This window comes from Carcharhinus amblyrhynchos, chromosome 3 (genome assembly GCF_965287045.1).
Source record: "Carcharhinus amblyrhynchos chromosome 3, sCarAmb.v2.hapA, whole genome shotgun sequence".
NCBI lineage: Eukaryota > Metazoa > Chordata > Chondrichthyes > Carcharhiniformes > Carcharhinidae > Carcharhinus > Carcharhinus amblyrhynchos.
In genome coordinates, this window is record NC_137326.1 from 19,216,400 (window position 1) to 19,235,207 (window position 18,808).

An 18,808-nucleotide genomic window follows, 5' to 3' on the forward strand; every position below is an offset into this window, starting at 1 on the left:
CAAAGCATATCGTTCATAGAGAAAGAAAGCAGAGAGTGCAGAATGTAATGTCACAGTCATAGCTAGGGTGTAGAGAAAGATCAATATAATATAAGGTAGGTCCACTTAAACGATGGCAGCAGGGAAGAAACTGTTCTTGAGTCAGTGGATACGTGACCTCAGATTTTTGTATCTTTTTCCCATCGGAAGAAGATGGAAGGGAGTATGTCCGGGGTGCATGCAGTCTTGATTATGCTAAAGTAATCTTTATTATTAGTCACAAGTAGGCTTACATTAATACTCCAATGACGTTACCATGAAAATCCCCTAGTTTCCACAATCCGGCACCTGTTCGGGTACACTGAAGGAGAATTTAGCATGGCCAATCCAACTAACCATTACATCTTTCAGACTGTGGGAGGAAACCCACGCAGACACAAGGAGAATGTGCAGACTCCACACAGACAGTGATCCAAGCTGGGAATCCAGCCCGGGTCCCTGGCGTTGTGAGGCAGCAGTGCTAACCACTTGCCGCCCTGGTTGGTGGTTGCCTTTCCGAGCAATCAGTCAAACTGCTTCAGCGCCATTGCTGCCGGCTTTAAATATTCAGAGGATGTTCAGTCCATTTGTCTTCCGCGCAGCTATAACCAAAATAAAAATGATGAACAACTGTTCTTGCCAGGCAGCTCGACAGTTGGACAATCTCATTCACTCGATAGATATTTCCTAGTGTCTGAAATTGGTTTTTAAGGGATACAGAAAGTGAAGGAGAGATATGAGTTGAGCTGTAAACAAAACAGAGAGGACACTGCACACCAGCAAAAAATAGAATCTGAAGCAGAGATCAAAGTCAGGCCAAATAATTAACTTGGACAGGCAGAGAATATAGAAAGAAGGGTACAAAGTCAGCACACAAAATAGTAGACTGAGGCTCAGAGAAATCGATGGAGGGAGTGATTGCGTGCAATCTGTATCAGTATATTTGTATGTCGCTTTTCAAGGAGTCTTGATGCCTGGCTCAGGTGTCTTTCAACCAATGTTGCAAACTGTCACTAATGCCAGTGTGCTGGGCTGTACTTCACATCACATCCCTTCTGCTGGGACAAAAGCAGCTTTCACGAAATTGAAACAGCATCCTGACCAACATAAGAGGGCTGTGTGAATGGACATTTCATATAACTCTTGCCACATACCGAATTGTTTTATGACGCCGGTGAGCTGTGGGAGGGCTGTGGAGCAGCTTGCAAAAGCCTTCACTAAATGACCTCACCTGGAGCTGACAGAATGTTTAGTAGTTAATGCCAAATTGGCGATTAGAATGTGGATATAGCTTTTCAAAGGATGGAACTTGCAGTTAAAGTGCGAGGAGAATCTGATCCCTGTTGTACCATCTGCCACTCCTGCCATGGGTGTGAAGCTGGGCACCCGGCTGTTCCTACTTCCTTTAGGTGACCTTCTCAAATACCGTGATGATTGGAAAAGCATGTAATGTAACTTCATCCATAGTCTCTAAATTTTTACACGATGGCATGTTTTTCTATAAACTTGGGAAAAAGGGTATGGGAAAAGATGTCCCCTCCTGTGATATCCACAGAAGTGTGTCTCAGGGAAGAAGACTGGTAAAAATGTTAAAGTTTATTTATTAATACCACAAGTAGGCTTACATTAACACTGATGTGGAGATGCCAGTGTTGGACTGGGGCGAGCACAGCAAGTAGTCTCACAACACCAAGTTAAAGTCCAACAGGTTTATTTGGTGTCATGAGCTTTTGGAACAGCGCTCCGAAAGATCATGATACCAAATAACCCTGTTAGACTTTAACCTGGCGTTATGTACATTAACACTGCAACGAAGTTACTGTGAAAATCCTCTTGTCACCACACTCCGGCACCTGTTCGGGTACACTGAGGGAGAATTTAGCATGGCCAATGCACTTAGCCAGCAAGTCTTTTGGACTGTGGGAGGAAAGCGGAGCACCTGGAGGAAACCCATGTGAGAAGATGCAGACTCCACACAGACAGTGACCCAAGTCTGGAATCAAACCCTGGTGCTGAAGCAGCAGTGCTTGCCACTGCGCCACCCACATGGTGTTACAGTGAAGTGTTAGGGACTTCACCAATAGTTCTATACCTGCAAGACTACTTAAAGCAAAAGTGCTGCATTCAACCCTCCTCTTGACGACTCTTTCTGTCAGCACGATGTTATATTTCAATTAGAGGGTGTTTATTGAGTCACCCTGATGGAAATTAAATTAACAAGCTTATTGAATTGCTCCATTAAGTAAAACCTATCAGCACTGATACTAATGCATTTGGAATCAATTAGAGATGGAGAAAATAGGCCTGGTGAAATAATATCCTCATTAGTTATATTCCCCAAATAATTGATGTCAATTGTAATTGTGTGTGCATGTGCGAATTTCAAGAGGAAAATAAATTCTTAAAGGAAAATTGTCCCTTCATGAGTGTAGAAGAGCATTCATCTGGCATGACTGGCTGGTGCTTCAGAGAGCCACAAGAATCATTAATTCATTTTAATTCATTGGTGCAGAGTTCTCGTTGCCTGGCTCTCGGGTTCACATTCCTATCCTCAAGGAAAACTTCTTTCCCAGAATAGACTTTGACAGTTTGAGGCATCAGGGCAGCATGCATAATTAAAAGAAGCAACCCCTGCCACGTAGCACTGTGCCATGGTGAGTGGCACGAGCAGAGGGTTCAATGCCAAACAGCAGCGGGGAACTGAGGTGAGAATGTTGGTCAGGCTTTGAAAATTGCATGCACCCGAGATGGGCGGATATTTGGTGAAAAGTCAAATGGAAACGTGATCTCTGCATCAGATTGAGGCATGGGCAAATGATATTTCAGTGTTTTTGCTCTAGAAAGAACGTATTTTACACTTTCCCCTCCGATCCAGGTTTACAATACCACTCGAACAAACAGCACGTACTGGAGACACATCTGAGATCCCTGGCATAAAGGCTGACTGTTTAATATTCATGAACCATCTAATTTGGCTGGTGCACTCGGCGCTGATCAAAGTAAAGAATGCCGCTGCAGGAAAGCGCTGTGCCTGTGACAGTCATCAGTGTCATAACCAGTCAAGGCTGCTCAAGGAACGAACTGTATTTTTACTGGAGCCCTTTCCGCCCTTTGCAGGATTGAGCTGTTGTCTTTTTTTTAATATATATTTTTGCAAGAGGCAGGGGCTATTGAGCCTTTGATATGAATGGTGAAGAATGTTTGCTAATACTCTGTCTTCTGCTTTTCCTCTTCCTTCAAGGTTTCTTCAACCAACTGACCATGTAGAATCGGACAACCTGAGAGGACCACAATGGGAAACTCTATATGGAGTGGCGCTGGCCTTCAGCCTTGCCTGCTGCAATCCATTTGACTATTAGCCGGTGCTTGGTTCCCCGTCCTTGATGAGACTGAGGTGCAAGCAAGTCAACATTAGCAATCTGCAGTGCAAAAATAAGATCAAAAGAAGCGGATATTGCGATCATCCCGATTGAAACAGAAACCCCGATTTCAGTCTGCACTGATATTATTAACCTGCCACCAACATCTTTGTAAAGCTGTAAGCAATACTTTGGAAACCATGGGAGACATGACGAACAGTGCAGTGGATTTCTATCCAAAGAACCAAAGAGGCGAGTCTAACCATGCGGGTGAATTTGGGTGTTCTCTCAATGAACTTCGCTCTCTTATGGAGCTACGCGGATCCGAGGCAGTGCAAAAGATACAAGATACCTACGGTGACATAAATGGATTCTGTAGACGTTTGAAAACTTCGCCAACAGAAGGTAAGGGCTATTTTATGGCGAAAGGCGCATGTTGGCACCAAAAGAGGCATTCTTTCATTTAAAAAAACACCATTATCTCAGCTGTTAAGACATTCCTTTAGAGTGACTTAAATCCGCACAATGTCACCGTAACCTTCAGAACAATAGCTCATTGTGGCAGCTCATATTTTGATGGGGCTCGGTCAGTGTGATACACCAACGTGTGTATGTGTTAACGGGGAGCTTGTTGTGGTCAGAGATATATTTAGTCGCGATTCCTGCATTGCTCAGTAATAATGTAAATTATATGAATGATATGCACAGCGTGCATATATCAAAATACAATTAGCAGTTCTTTTACATTCAGCAGAATCAGCCACTTTCATTAAGAATATGAATCTTTAATTCTGTCTCTAACTGCTCTTCTACAGTGTGCCGAGTCACAGATCATTATTGCTGCAGTGATGTATTTATATAATAAATGTAGCAGATCTTTGTGTGTGTGTGTGTGTGTATATATATATGTGTGTGGGATAGGCTAGATTTTGAGCTGGAGTTATACACAGCTCAAAAGAGGAATGTATTTTGTAAATGCCCATATTAATAATTTTAAATTACGAGCATTCTGACTTACATAAAGGAGACTTAATTATACATCCTATGAATAATGCATTAAAGTTTTAAAGTTTATTTGTCAGTGTCACAAGTAGGCTCACGTTAACGCTGCATTGAAGTTACTGTGAAAATCCCCTTGTCGCCACACTCTGGCATCCGTTTGAGTAAATTGAAGGGAGAATTTAGCATGGCCAATGCATCCAAAATTCGTGTCTTTTGGTCTGTGGCAGGAAACCGAAGCACCCGGAGGACACGGGGAGAACATGAAGACTCTGCACAGACAGTGACTCAAACCGGGATCCTTGCCCTGTGAGGCAGCAGTGCCAGCCACTGGGCTACCCTGCCGCCCCACTGTCACAGTAACACTTAGGCACTGTTCGTAACTACAACTTTTGAAAGACTTCAAGATATTAACTGATAGCTGATATTCCTTTAATGCATAATGATAGGTTGATTGGCATTCGAATAAAAATCTATTGTGTGAAATTTCCTTTAATTTTTTTGGAGTGTCTTAGCTGGAAACTTGATGACCAATAGCAAATGAGATAGTAACATTCTTCTGGCACAGAATTAAAACTGTTATTGGATCTATCAAAAGTAGAGTTTTGAGAAAGTGCTGATTACTTATTTACATTGGATGTCCTTACACTTGAATGAGGAATCAGGCATTGTTTCCAGATTTGATTGCACTCGTGCTCCACTCATTAGTGTCTATCATCTGTAAAGTTCAGCTCATCTAAAACACAACTAGCTATGCTCAGGCACAACACCTATTCTTGCTGACCCACTCCTACCAAGTCTCAAGTTGGAAATTTTGATTAATGTGTTTAACTATTTCTAAGCTCTTGCCTTTTCTGCAACCTCTTTCAATGCCTGTCGTCTATGCTCCTTCTACTTTCACCTCATACGCGCACATGCACCATTGGGGTGGTTCGGTGGCACAGCGGTTAGCACTGCTACCTCTCAGCGCCGGCGACCTAGGTTCAATTCCCAGCTTGGATCACTATCTGTGTGGAGTTTGCACATTCTCCCCATGTCTGCATGGGTTTCCTCCAGATGCTCTGTTTCCTCCCACAGTCTAAAGATGTGCAGGTTAGGAGGATTGACCATGTTCAATTGCCCCTTAGTGTCAGGGGCACTAGCTAGGGTAAATGTATGGGGTTTTGGGAGTAGGGCCTCGGTGGGGTTGTGGTTGGTGAAGACTTGGTGGGCCGAATGGCCTCTATTTGCACTGTATGATTCTATGATACTTTACGATACTCAAGCAATTGCCCCACTATTGGTGGCGATGCTTTTTGCTGCCTCAGCCAAACCCCCCAGAACTCCTTCCCTTCGCCTCTCTGCTCCTCTACCTGAGAATGTAAGAAATAGGTGGAGGGATAGACCATCAAGCCCTTCTAGTGTGTTTCACTGTTCAGTTATATCATGGCTGTTATTTGACTTCAATTCCACTTTCCCATCTGCTTCCCATAGCCCTTGTTTCCCTGAGAGATCAAAGATTTCTCTCTCTCAACCTTAAAGATATTCAACAATTCAACATCCATATCCTCCCGGGTTAGAGAATTAAACGATTTGCAACCTTTTGAATGAAGAAGTTTCTCCTTGTCCCAGTCCTAAATGATCAACTCCTTATTCTGAGGCAGTGCCTCCATGTTCTCGGCTCCCAGGTCAGGTGCAGTATTCTCTCCGTGCCTATCCTGTCCTTCAGAATCTTGTATATCTGCCACTCTTCCTTTTAAAACCATCTTTCACGTTCATCTCTTTGACCAAGTTTTTGGTCACATCTCCTCATCCCTTCCTCTTGTACTTTGTGTTTAATATAGTGATAGCTCTATAAAGTGAAATTTTCTTTTATGTGAAGAGTGCTTAATACAAGCAAGTTTCTATTACATTTTAATAGCTTTGTTAGCCTAAGCAGATAATACACAATGAGGTCCTTTCTATAAAGGATTGCTGAAGGGAATCCTACAATTGAGTGCAAATGGACAATAGGGAGACAATGGCCTAATGGTATTATCGCTCAACTATCAATTCAGCTAATATCCTGGGGACCCAAGTTTGAATCCTGTCATTGCAGATGGTGGTATTTGAATTCAATTTTTAAAAACTCTGAAATTTAGAGTCTGCTGATGGCCATGGAGCCACTGTTGATTGGTATTAAAAACCCATCTGGTTCACTAATATTTTCCTTCCCCAGAGATCTGCAATCCCTACCTGATTCAAAAGCTACAGCAATGTGGTTGACTCTTAAATTCCCTCCAGTGGCAACTAGGGATGGGTAATAAGTGCTGGCCAACCAGCAACACCCGTGTCCCATGAATGAATAAAACAAAAGAGAGCTGTTTTCTTTTTCTTTGCTCTGGAGGTCATCATTCTCTTTGTGCAACCTCTCATTTGACTGAATGTGCTTTATCATATGTGCCTCTATCCCATCATACCTCCATAACTCTGCGCATTTAACAATACATTTAACCTACGCATCTTTAGACTGTGGGAGGAAACAGGAGTACCGGGAGGAAACAGGAGTACCAGGAGGAAACCCACAGAAAATGTGCAAACTTCTCACAGCCAGTCATCCAAGGCTAGAATTGAATCCAGGTCCCTGGTACTGTGAGGCAGCAGTGCTAACCACTGTGTCACCATGCTGCCCATTCACTTGAGTGAATATAAACTGTTGACATTGACTGGCTTTGCAAAAGGAGCAGCATTCCCGAGCTTGATTCAGACATCAGCCTACCCTATGGTTTGCAACAGGGATCGTTGGATAACCATCAAGAACAAGATACCTTGCCGATTAATTTTCCTCCTTCTCTTCTTTCCCCCTTGCACCAATAGCCATGGGCAGTTACATAAATTGTACTTCCTCTATTATTGCCTGGACTGGTTTCTAATGCTCCATGTATCATAGTATCAGTGCACTTACCCACTGTTCCAAACTGCAGCAGATCCATTTATTCTTAAGACGTACATTAATTGTCACTGGCTTGGGAATTGTATTCAATTTACAAAACACTGGGCACCAGTGAATTTTTCATATTTTGAGCAATTGTGTAAGGGAAACATTTTAGATGTGCACTCAATTAAAAGTGGAGCTAATCTAATGGATCGTGTGTTGTTCCATCTGAGAGTCCTGAATAGTATCGTGGTCAAAGATAACATTGACACCCTCCATGTCCTATCATTGCTAAAGTGTCAACTGGATATCAAATTCTGCTGAGTTCACATGCCCAGTTAAATGTGGAAATTAGGGAGTTGCTGTCAGATTGCCTCTCTTCCAGAAACTGTACAATACCAGTATCAAGTCAATAGACTCCCCATTGAAATATATAAAATGGTGTGAAGTTGCTGAATCTATGTGGTAAGTACTCAATTAACCTAACAAAGTTAGAGTTTATCTATTCCAGTGTAAGTAAATTTTTCACGGTGTAGTAAACCCTCACCACTGTCAGGCAATGCTTCTACCAGTGGAAATGGAGGAGAATTCTGAGGTTAGTTGAATCAAGATGGGACTTGATTACAGCTACTAATTTGCTTGCTGTCAATAGCATAAAGCTGCTTATTTATAATAAACTGTGGAGCCATGACATTCCACTAATGGGCTCCCCTGATTTTAGCACGTCTTCAACATAAAAACCTCCCTATAGTGACCTGGACAATGCAAATGGTATATGTTACAGCTGTAGGGTGAGGCTTTCTGGCTCACCTGCCACTGGGAATGTTCTGAAAGGCAATGGATCTTTGGTTGGCCTGACACATTCCCTCGCAGCAGGCTCCAGCAAGACAGTGCCAGAAAATTCCATCCAAAGTCTATTGGCGATGGAGGAGGTGAGAATCCCTACAGTGCAGAAGGAGGCCATTTGTCCCATCAAGTCTGCTCTAATGCTTACCCAGACTTACACTGCGTACCCCTACATATGTACCCTGCTAATCTCCCTATCCTAGATATCAAGGGGCACTAAGGGGCAATTTAACATGGCCAATCCACCTAACCTGCACACCTTTGGACTATGGGAGGAAACTGGAGCACCCAGAGGAAACCCAAGCAGACACTGGGAGAGTGTGCAAACTCCACACAGACAGACACCCAAAGGTGGAATTGAATTTGCATCCTTGGCGCTGTGAGGGAGCAGTGCTAACCACTGTGCCACCCACATTGAGCCCAATGGTCAGCCTGAGAATTGCGAATAGAGTTAAATATCATAGGATTGTCAAGAAATAATAGGATTATTGTTAATTTTATGGAGGGCAGGTCACTGATTAAGCCACTGACGATGATTGGATTGAGAATATTGTCCTTTTGTTCTCTGACAGCCACAAGAATCTGTCCTTGGTGTCCCATTGCCTTTAGGTAATTTCAGCTGAACTGACCAGACAGAAAGCTGGCCAGAACAGTGTTGGCTATTTGATTCTTCAAGTTCCCAATTTGGTTTTCCCAGTGGATTATTGACTTTTCTTTTGCTTCGTCTGGACTCGGTGATTTCTTAGTATCACGTGAATTGATAATATCGCATGAGTAGTGATGTCTATCATAGTGAGCATCTCAGGAATAATCTGAAGGGGTTTGTCACCTTGCTGCTTCTGCTTAAAAATGCTCCTAGCATTTCAGCCTTGCACTTTGCGCTCACTTGGCTCCTCCATAGTTGAGAATTGGATTATTCATAGACCTCCCTCTTCCCCTGAACTGTCCGTTTGTCAGCTACCATTATTAACTGGATGTGGTCGAGTGCTTTTGTCTATTGGCTGTGGGACATCTCAACTCTGACTATAGCTTCCTGTTTAATGTAATTAGCACACTGGTTGTTCTGTGTTGCAGCTTCACTCGATTGGTACCTCACTCGAAGGTATGCTTGGAGCTGCTCCTGACACATTTGTCTCCACTCTGCATTCAATCAGTGTGCAGGCTTTGCCCAGTAGCGATCAGTGTTGTTGTGTTACTGGAGTCTTCGGGGATGACTGCTGCAGATGGAGCAGGGAATTAAACTCAACCAGCAACTCTCCTATGAAATTCCAAGCACTCTTTAATGATCAGTGGGGCAATGGGAGGCTGTAACCCTCTCTTTCCATGGGTGGTGTGAAGTCCTTGATAGTCAGGAAGTAACTGAACGCCTGGGAATTGTAACTGTGAAGTGCAAATTTTATAAAGTACATTAAACAGTGTATTCTACCAGGGGAAAGAAAAAACAACAGATTCTCTACCCACTCATCTGACCTAACAAAATATGCTTTCTCTCTGTACTCAAGAAGAATGCTGCCTCTCAGCCAAGGAAATTGATGCGATAATAATTGAGATGGATTAGTGAAAACTGTGACAGCACAGTGGCACAGTGGCTAGCACTGCTGTCTCACAGTGCCAGGGACCCGGATTCAATCCCAGCCTTCGGTGATTGTCTGTGTGGAGTTTGCACGTCAGGGGACATGGAGTTGGGGGTAGGGTGTTAGCGTGGATAGAGGATTGGTTGTCAAATAGGAGGCAGAGAGTGGGGGTCAATGGGTGCTATTCGGATTGGCGGTTGGTGACTAGTGGGGTGCCCCAGGGGTCGGTGCTGGGGCCTCAGCTATTTACCATTTATATAGATGATCTGGAGGAGGGAACCGAGTGCAGGGTGTCGAAATTTGCTGATGACACCAAGATTGGGGGAAAGGCAAATTGTGCGGAGGGTGTGGAGAGTCTGCAGAAGGATCTAGATAGGCTGGGCGAATGGGCCAGGAAATGGCAAATGGAATTTAATGTTGGCAAGTGTGAGGTGGTCCACTTTGGTAGGAAGAATGGTAGGAAGGACTATTACTTACGTGGCGAAAAACTGCAGCAGGCGACGGTGCAGAGGGACCTCGGGGTCCTTGTGCATGAGTCGCAAAAACCCAGCTTGCAGGTGCAGCAGGTGGTCAGGAAGGCGAATGGGATGCTGGCCTTCATAGCGAGGGGGATTGAATATAAAAGTAGGGAGGTCTTGCTGCAGCTGTATAGGGCATTGGTGAGGCCGCAGCTGGAGTACTGTGTGCAGTTTTGGGCGCCGCACCTGCGCAAGGATATTTTGGCCCTGGAGGGAGTGCAGAGGAGGTTTACTAGGCTGATACCGGAGTTGAGGGGATTGAGCTATGAGGAGAGGCTGAATAAACTAGGCTTGTACTCGTTAGAGTTTAGAAGAATGAGGGGAGATCTCATTGAGACGTATAAGATGATGAATGGGATGGATAGGATAGAGGTGGAGAGACTCTTCCCGCTCAAAAAAGACAGTAGGACTAGGGGGCACAGCCTCAAGATAAAGGGGAGGCGGTTTAGAACGGAGTTGAGGAGGAACTTCTTCACTCAAAGGGTGGTGAATCTCTGGAATTCTCTGCCCGTTGAAGTGGTGGAGGCTGCCTCGCTAAATATTTTTAAGAAGCGGGTTGATGGGTTCTTGATAAGAGAGGGGATTAAGGGTTATGGGGAGAGGGCGGGAAAGTGGAACTGAGCAGCGACAGATCAGCCATGATCTTATTGAATGGCGGGGCAGGCTCGAAGGGCTAGATGGCCTACTCCTGCTCCTATTTCTTATGTTCTTATGTTCTTATGTTCTCCCTGTGTCTGCATGGGTTTCCTCCAGGTGCTCCACTTTCTTCCCGTAATCGAAAGATGTGCAGGTTAGGTGGATTGACCATGCTAAATTGCCCTTTAGTGTCCCAAAATGCAAAGGTTAGGGAGATTAGTGGGTAGATACGTGGGTTCTGGAGATAAGGCCTGGGTAAAATACTCTGTCGGAGGGTCGGTGTAAATTTGATGTGATGAATGGCCTCCTTCTGCACTCTGGGATTCTATGATTCCACACCAATTTTTATCATTTCCTTTAGCTACTATTTTATACACTTCTTGCACAATTTAAAATTCTACCCTATTGAAGGCTGATTCAGCTGACTCCCTCACGAGTCGAAGGCTACTAGAATATTAGTTTAAATTAATTGAATGTTAAATGTACAATATGTTAAAGCTGGTCTTGCAATGCAATAAGTATCTCGTGGCCCACTCAAGGGGATAACTGCCGTAAAACATTAGTGAACATCACATATCTTTCAGTTGATAAGTGCAAAGTTCTAGCTCTTAAAAATTAAAAAATGGCACATTTAAACACCTCCTGGTTTTAATCAGTGTTAGCCCTCCTGGCTCCAATGGGAAATTTATTTGAATTAGGTGTATTAGGACTGGGGATAGGCTCAGAGGAAATTAGATTAAACTGTAGAGTTGATGGATCTTATTTCTCTCACAGAAATTATAGTGCAAATCATTTCTTACAGCGACTCAATGTCATTTTGTTAATTGGTTAATGGTTGCAGCATTAGAAGGAGGTCACTTGGCCACTCATGTCCGTACTAGCTCTCTGCAAGAGCTACTCAGCCAGTCCCATTCCCTCGCTCTTCTCATGGAGAGGCAAATCTTTTCTCTTCAGGTAATTGCTTTTTAAAATATATTTTTAGAAGTGTGGGTGTCACTGGCTAGGCCAGCATTTATTGCCTATCCCTAACTGCCCTTGAGAAGGTGGTGTTGAGCTGTCTTCTTGAACCTGAGTACAGGAAAGAGATAGAGAATCTGGTGAACTGGTGCGATCATAATAATCTCTTCCTCAATATCCACAAAACAGATAGTCATCAACTTCAGGAAGCATAATGGAGGAAATGCCCCTGCCTACATCAACGGGGACAAACTAAAAATAGTGAAGAACGTCAAGTTTTTAGGTGTCCAGATCACCAACAACCTGTTCTGATCCCTCCACGCTGACAATATTGTTAAGAAAGCCTAACAATGACTACTTTCTCAGAAGACTAAGGAAATTTGCCGTGTCAGCTACGCCTATCACCGACTTTTACAGATGTACCATAGAAAAGATTCTTTCTGGTTGTGTCATAGCTTGGTATGGTTCCCACTCTGTCCAAGAATGCAAGAAATTACAAAGGGTCATGAACGAAGCCTAATCCATCACTTAAACCAGCCTCCCACCCAATGACACTTCCCGCTGCCTCGGAAAAGCAGCCAGCATAATCAAGGACACTGCACACCCTGGACATTCTCTCTTCCACCTTCTGTCAGGAAAAAGATACAAAAGCCTGAGATCATATTCCAACCGACTTAAGAACAGCCTCTTCCCTGCTGCCATCAACTTTTGAATGGACCTACCTCACATTAAGTTGATCTTTCTCTACACCCTAGCTATGACTGTAACACTACATTCTGCACTTTCTCCTTTCCTTCTCTATGAACGGTATGCTTTGTCTGTATAGCATGCAAAAAACAATACTCTTCATTGTGTATTAATACATGACAATAATAAGTGAAATCAAGTGGCTGGAGTCAGAATGGTGAGTGGCTTGGAAGGGAACCTCCAGGTGGTGGTGTTCTGCTGCTCTTGTTCTTCTAGATGGTAGCGGTTGTGGGTTTGGAAGGAGTTGCCTAAGGAATCTTGGTAAATTCCTGCAGTACATCTTGTAGATAGTACACACTGCTACTGCTGTCTGTCAATTTTGGAGGAAAAGAATGTTTATGGAAGGTGTGGCAATCAAGCAACTGTTTTGTTCTGGATGGTGTTGAGCTTTGAGTGTTGTTGGAGCTGCACTCATCCAGGCAAGTAGAGAATATTCTGTTACACTCCTGACTTGTGCCTTGTAGATGGTGGACAGGCTTTGAGAGTCAGGAGAATGAGTTGCTTGCTGCAGGATTCCTAGGCTCTGACCTGCTTTGGTTGCCACAATATTTACATGGCTAGTCCAGTTCAATTTCTTGTCAGTGGTAATCCCAGGATGTTGAGTGGAAGATTCAGCGATGGTAACACCATTAAATGTCAAGAGGTGGTGGTTAGATCCCCTCTTGTTGGATACGGTCATTGCCTGGCACTTGCATGGCATGAATGCTACCTGCCACCTGTCACCCCAAACCTGGATTCTGTCCATGTCTTGCTGCATTTGGACATGGATTGCTTCAGTATCTGAGAAGCCGTGAATGATACTGAACGTTGTGCAGTCATCAGTGGACATTCCCACTTCTGACCTTACGATGGAAGGAAGGTCATTGATGAATCAGCTGAAGATGGTTGGGCCTGGGATACTAACATGAAGAACTCCTGCAGTAATGTTCTGGAGCTGAGGTGACTGCCAGCAACCACAACCGTCATCCTCTGTGCCAGATATGTTTCCAGTCAATGAACTCACTGTTCAGTTTGCGAGGGCTCCTTGATGTCATACTCAGTCAAGTGCTGCTTTGATGTCAAGGGCAGTCCCTCCCGCCTCACCTCTGGCATTCAGTTCATGTCCATGTTTGACCAAGGCTATGTTGAGGTTAGGAGCTGAGTGACCCTGGAGGAACCAAAACTGAGCATCTGTTGGCTAATAATTGCTGAACTGATGCTGCTTAATAGTGCTGTTCATGACCCCTTCCATCATATCACTGATGATCGAGAGTAGACTGTTGGGGTGGTATTTGGCCAGGTTTCATTTGTCCTATTTCTTGTGTACAGAACACACTGATGTGGTGATTAATCTTTTGAGGACAGCACAATGGAAGAAAGTAACTTAGTTTGAGGGCCCAATTGGGACTGAGAGTAGGTAATCATCCCAAGGGATTGAGTCCTCCCTTGGGCAGAAATCATGCAGAAGCCATCTAGTAAACATAAAGTAGACGTATAGGGATTAGGGCAGTAGTGAGCTGCCCTCGCTCAGCTGCCAGCCTCGGTACAGTTTTCCCTTAATAATAAATACTTTTTGTGTTTCTGACAAAATCTGTGAGCATGCATCATTACACCTGGGCAATTTTCCACATTGCTGGTTAGATGCCAGTGTAATAAGTGTATTGGAACAGTTTGGCAGCAAGTTCTGGAGCACAAGTCTTGAGTACTTTTGCTGGAATATTGTCAGGGTCCATAATCTTTGCAGTATCCAATGCCTTCAGCTGTTTCTTGATATCATGGGGAGTGAATTGAATTGGCTGAAGACAGCCTTCTTGGTTAGTGGGGGACCTCTGGAGGAAGCCGATGGATAGGATAGAGGTGGAGAGACTCTTCCCGCTCAAAAAAGACAGTAGGACTAGGGGGCACAGCCTCAAGATAAAGGGGAGGCGGTTTAGAACGGAGTTGAGGAGGAACTTCTTCACTCAAAGGGTGGTGAATCTCTGGAATTCTCTGCCCGTTGAAGTGGTGGAGGCTGCCTCGCTAAATATTTTTAAGAAGTGGGTTGATGGGTTTTTGATAAGAGAGGGGATTAAGGGTTATGGGGAGAGGGCGGGAAAGTGGAACTGAGCCACAACAGATCAGCCATGATCTTATTGAATGGCGGGGCAGGCTCGAAGGGCTAGATGGCCTACTCCTGCTCCTATTTCTTATGTTCTTATGTTCTTAAGCCGAGGTGGCTCATCCACTCAGTGCTTCTGGCTGAAGATTGTTGTAAATGCTTCAGCCTTATCTTTTGCACAAATGTCCTCCATCATTGAGGGTGGGGGTATTTGTGGAGCCTCCTCCTCCCCCAGTGTTGATTTAATTGTCTCCCACCATTCATCTGTTGGTTGTGGGATCACCTTAGTCGAGTTATTTGGCACACAAGTAGTCCTGTACTATCGATTCAGCAGGTTGCCAACTCATTTTAAGAATGCCTGGCGTTGCCCCTGGCATACCTTCCTGCACTTTCCATTGAACTGGGGTTGATCTCCTGGCTTGGTGGTAATAGTAGAGTGGGGGATATGCTGGGCCGTGAGGTTACAGATTGTAGTTGAGGACAATGCTGCTGCTGCTGATGGCTTACAACACCTCATGGATGCCCAGCCTTGAGTTGCTAGATCTGTTCAAAGTTGTCTCCTAATGAATAACAGCCCAAGTGCTCCATCTTATTGTCTCCCTGCACTTCCTGTCTGTACTCCTGACGGAGGCTAACCTTGCCAACCTCTTTACCATCCCTATAATCAATCTCAGCTCTGACTCCTGGGACTCAGATCAGCTATATTGCTTCAATCCACATCTCCCTCTGACACTATAGTTATGAAAGCCCACCAACACCACTTCCTTAGGGGGCATGTCTACTATGACTCTCTCAATTTTTTTACAAGAGCACCATAAAAAGCACCATGTCCTTTTGGGACATGTCACAGCTTGGTATGGCTCCTACTCTGACCAAAACCACAAGAAATTACAAATGTAGCCCAGTCCATCACGCAAACCAACTTCCCATCCGTTGATTCTGGCTACACTTCCTGCTACCGCAGAAAAGCAGCCAGCACAATCAAGGACCCCACACACCTTTTCCAGATATATCACACCTTGAATAGACTTTCAACTCCAAATTTTTACTGAATTCAAATTTCACCGTCTGCTGTGGTGGGATTTAAATCCTGGTCCGCAGGGCATTACCCTGAGACTCGGGATTCTAGTTTAGTGACGATGTCACTACACCATCGCCTCTTCCTGTTCACTTGTGAATAAAGCTCTCGCTATTCATTACATTATTGTGAATAATCGCATTGGCATCAAGGGATTAATGAAGACCTGGATGAGGGGTGACCCTTTATCCCTTAATAAAGCTTTGCTGCATGATTATACTTTCCATGAATGCCTGCTCAAACCATGATATAGCCTTCATTTCTAAATGCACCTTCATCTGAGTCCCTGTTCTTTAGTCAACCTCTCCTCCTTTGAACATCTCAGCTTGATCCATCTTCTAACTCTCCCATTTAAAATGCTGTTCCATGCTCCCATTTATCTATCATTCCAAGCTTTTCAATAAGACATTCTTTCCATCCCAGCCCTTAGTGCTCTCCCTTTAGTTTTGTGCCAACCTTTCCCCCCTTGCTCTTGCTGTCTACGTAAACTTCCTAACCCACGTGCGCTGCCACCTTCTCAGTCTTACTTGGCCTTTGTTACTATCACTGATGAGGCAGTTTCTGAGCATTTACTTGCATTGCTCTGTATCCATGTTCCCTTTCCCCGTCCAATTGCAATCCCTCTAAACCTGGAAAAAGCTCCCTCTTAAGTCTTTACAACTGAACTTCCAAACTCCCAACTATCTAGTCTTTGGCTTATAACTCATCATGACATTTTTGTAGCTTTTGATTTGCTAAATTACACCTCTCACCCACCTTTAATGTCCCATCTCCATTAGGAACAGATAATCTGTCTCAGCCTTATTGGATACAGCTCATCTTCAATTCCTTAATGTCAATGGATATAGATTTGAACGTCTTTCTTCGTTATTGATTTAACCATTTTGGAGGACCACGAGAAAGGGGGAAAAAAACCAAATGATCAAAAATGGTATATTTACTATTAGGGTTAAGACAAGAGGGGAAAGGTTTAAAAGGGACCTGAGGGGCAACTTCTTCACACGGAGGGTGGTGCGTATATGGAATGAGCTGCCAGAGAAAGTGGTTGAGGCAGTTTCAGTAGCAACATTTAGGAAGCATTTGGATAAGTACATGGGTGAGAGATGATTAGAGGGATATGGATTAAATGCGGGCTATTGAGACAAACTGGGAGGGCACCATGGTTAGCGTGGACCATAAGAACATAAGAAATAGGAGCAGGAGTAGGCCATCCAGCCCTTCGAGCCTGCCCCGCCATTCAATAAGATCATGGCTGATCTGTTGTGGCTCAGTTCCACTTTCCCGCCCTCTCCCCATAACCCTTAATCCCCTCTCTTATCAAAAACCCATCAACCCGCGTCTTAAAAATATTTAGCGAGGCAGCCTCCACCACTTCAACAGGCAGAGAATTCCAGAGATTCACCACCCTTTGAGTGAAGAAGTTCCTCCTCAACTCCGTTCTAAACCGCCCCCGTTTTATCTTGAGGCTGTGCCCCCTAGTCCTCCTGTCTTTTTTGAGCGGGAAGAGTCTCTCCACCTCTATCCTATCCATCCCATTCATCATCTTATACATCTCAATGAGATCTCCCCTCATTCTTCTAAACTCTAACGAGTACAAGCCCAGTTTATTCAGCCTCTCCTCATAGCTCAACCCCCTCAACTCCAGTATCAGCCTAGTAAACCTCCTCTGCACTTCCTCCAAGGCCAAAATATCTTTAGAACATAGAACATAGAACATAGAACATAGAACATTACAGCGCAGAACAGGCCCTTCGGCCCACGATGTTGCGCCGACCAGTTACAAAAACAATGACCCACTAGCCTATACCAATCCCTTTTCGTCCATAAACCTATCCAGAGATCTCTTAAACGCCCCCAAACTAGACGCATTTACAACTGCAGCAGGCAGGGCATTCCAATCCCTCACCACCCGCTGGGTAAAGAACCTACCCCTGACATCCGTCCTGTAGCTACCCCCCCTTAATTTAAAGCCATGCCCCCTCGTGCTAGCTTTCTCCATCCGAGGAAAAAGGCTATCACTATCCACCCTATCTAAACCTCTAATCATCTTATATGTTTCAATAAGATCCCCTCTTAGCCGCCTTCTTTCCAACGAAAACAACCCTAGATCCCTCAGTCTCTCCTCATAGGACCTCCCCACCATACCAGGCAACATCCTAGTAAACCTCCTCTGCACCCTCTCCAACGCCTCCACATCCTTCTTGTAATGCGGGGACCAGAACTGCACACAGTACTCCAAGTGCGGCCGCACTAGAGTAGTGTACAGTTGCAACATTACACTGCGACTCCTAAATTCAATCCCCCTACCAATAAACGCCAAGACACCGTACGCCTTCTTGACAACCTTATCTACTTGATTCCCAACTTTCAGGGATCTATGTACACACACACCTAGATCCCTCTGTTCATCCACACTATTCAAAGTCCTCCCGTTAGCCCTATACTCGACACATCTGTTGCTCCTACCAAAGTGAATTACCTCACACTTCGCGCAGGTGCGGCGCCCAAAACTGCACACAGTACTCCAGCTGCGGCCTCACCAATGCCCTATACAGCTGCAGCAAGACCTCCCTACTTTTATATTCAATCCCCCTCGCTATGAAGGCCAGCATCCCATTCGCCTTCCTGACCACCTGCTGCGCCTGCAAGCTGGGTTTTTGCGACTCATGCACAAGGACCCCGAGGTCCCTCTGCACCGTCGCCTGCTGCAGTTTTTCGCCCCGTAAGTAATAGTCCTTCCTACCATTCTTCCTACCAAAGTGGACCACCTCACACTTGCCAACATTAAATTCCATTTGCCATTTCCTGGCCCATTCGCCCAGCCTATCTAGATCCTCCTGCAAGGGCCTGTTTCCATGCTGTATTGCTCTATGACCCTTCATTTTGAAAAACCAGCAATAATGATGCTCACGTATATTTTTCATTCCCACTAAATGAGAGAAATACTGCATTAAAATACACAGGCAGAAAACACAAGATACAATTGGTCTAATTCCAATGTCTGATGGTCCTACATTAATGTTAAGTGAGTAGCTGCCATTGATTTTATAATTGTTTTGTTATTCACTTCCCTTTACAACAATGCTATTTTTCACAAAGTCCATTG

General features: G+C 44.4%; 1 protein-coding gene across 9 annotated transcripts in view; it reads left to right on the plus strand.

Annotated features, from left to right (window-relative positions):
* The window catches only part of atp2b2 (ATPase plasma membrane Ca2+ transporting 2), an 830,803-nt gene that overhangs the window by 421,997 nt on the left and 389,998 nt on the right, over positions 1-18,808 (plus strand). For all 9 annotated transcript variants that reach the window (XM_080181822.1, XM_080181828.1, XM_080181801.1 and 6 more), the window contains exon 3: positions 3,260-3,782. In XM_080181822.1, the coding sequence (XP_080037948.1) occupies positions 3,578-3,782 (205 nt within the window). In that variant the 5' untranslated portion in view covers positions 3,260-3,577. The remainder of the gene's footprint in view (positions 1-3,259; positions 3,783-18,808) is intronic.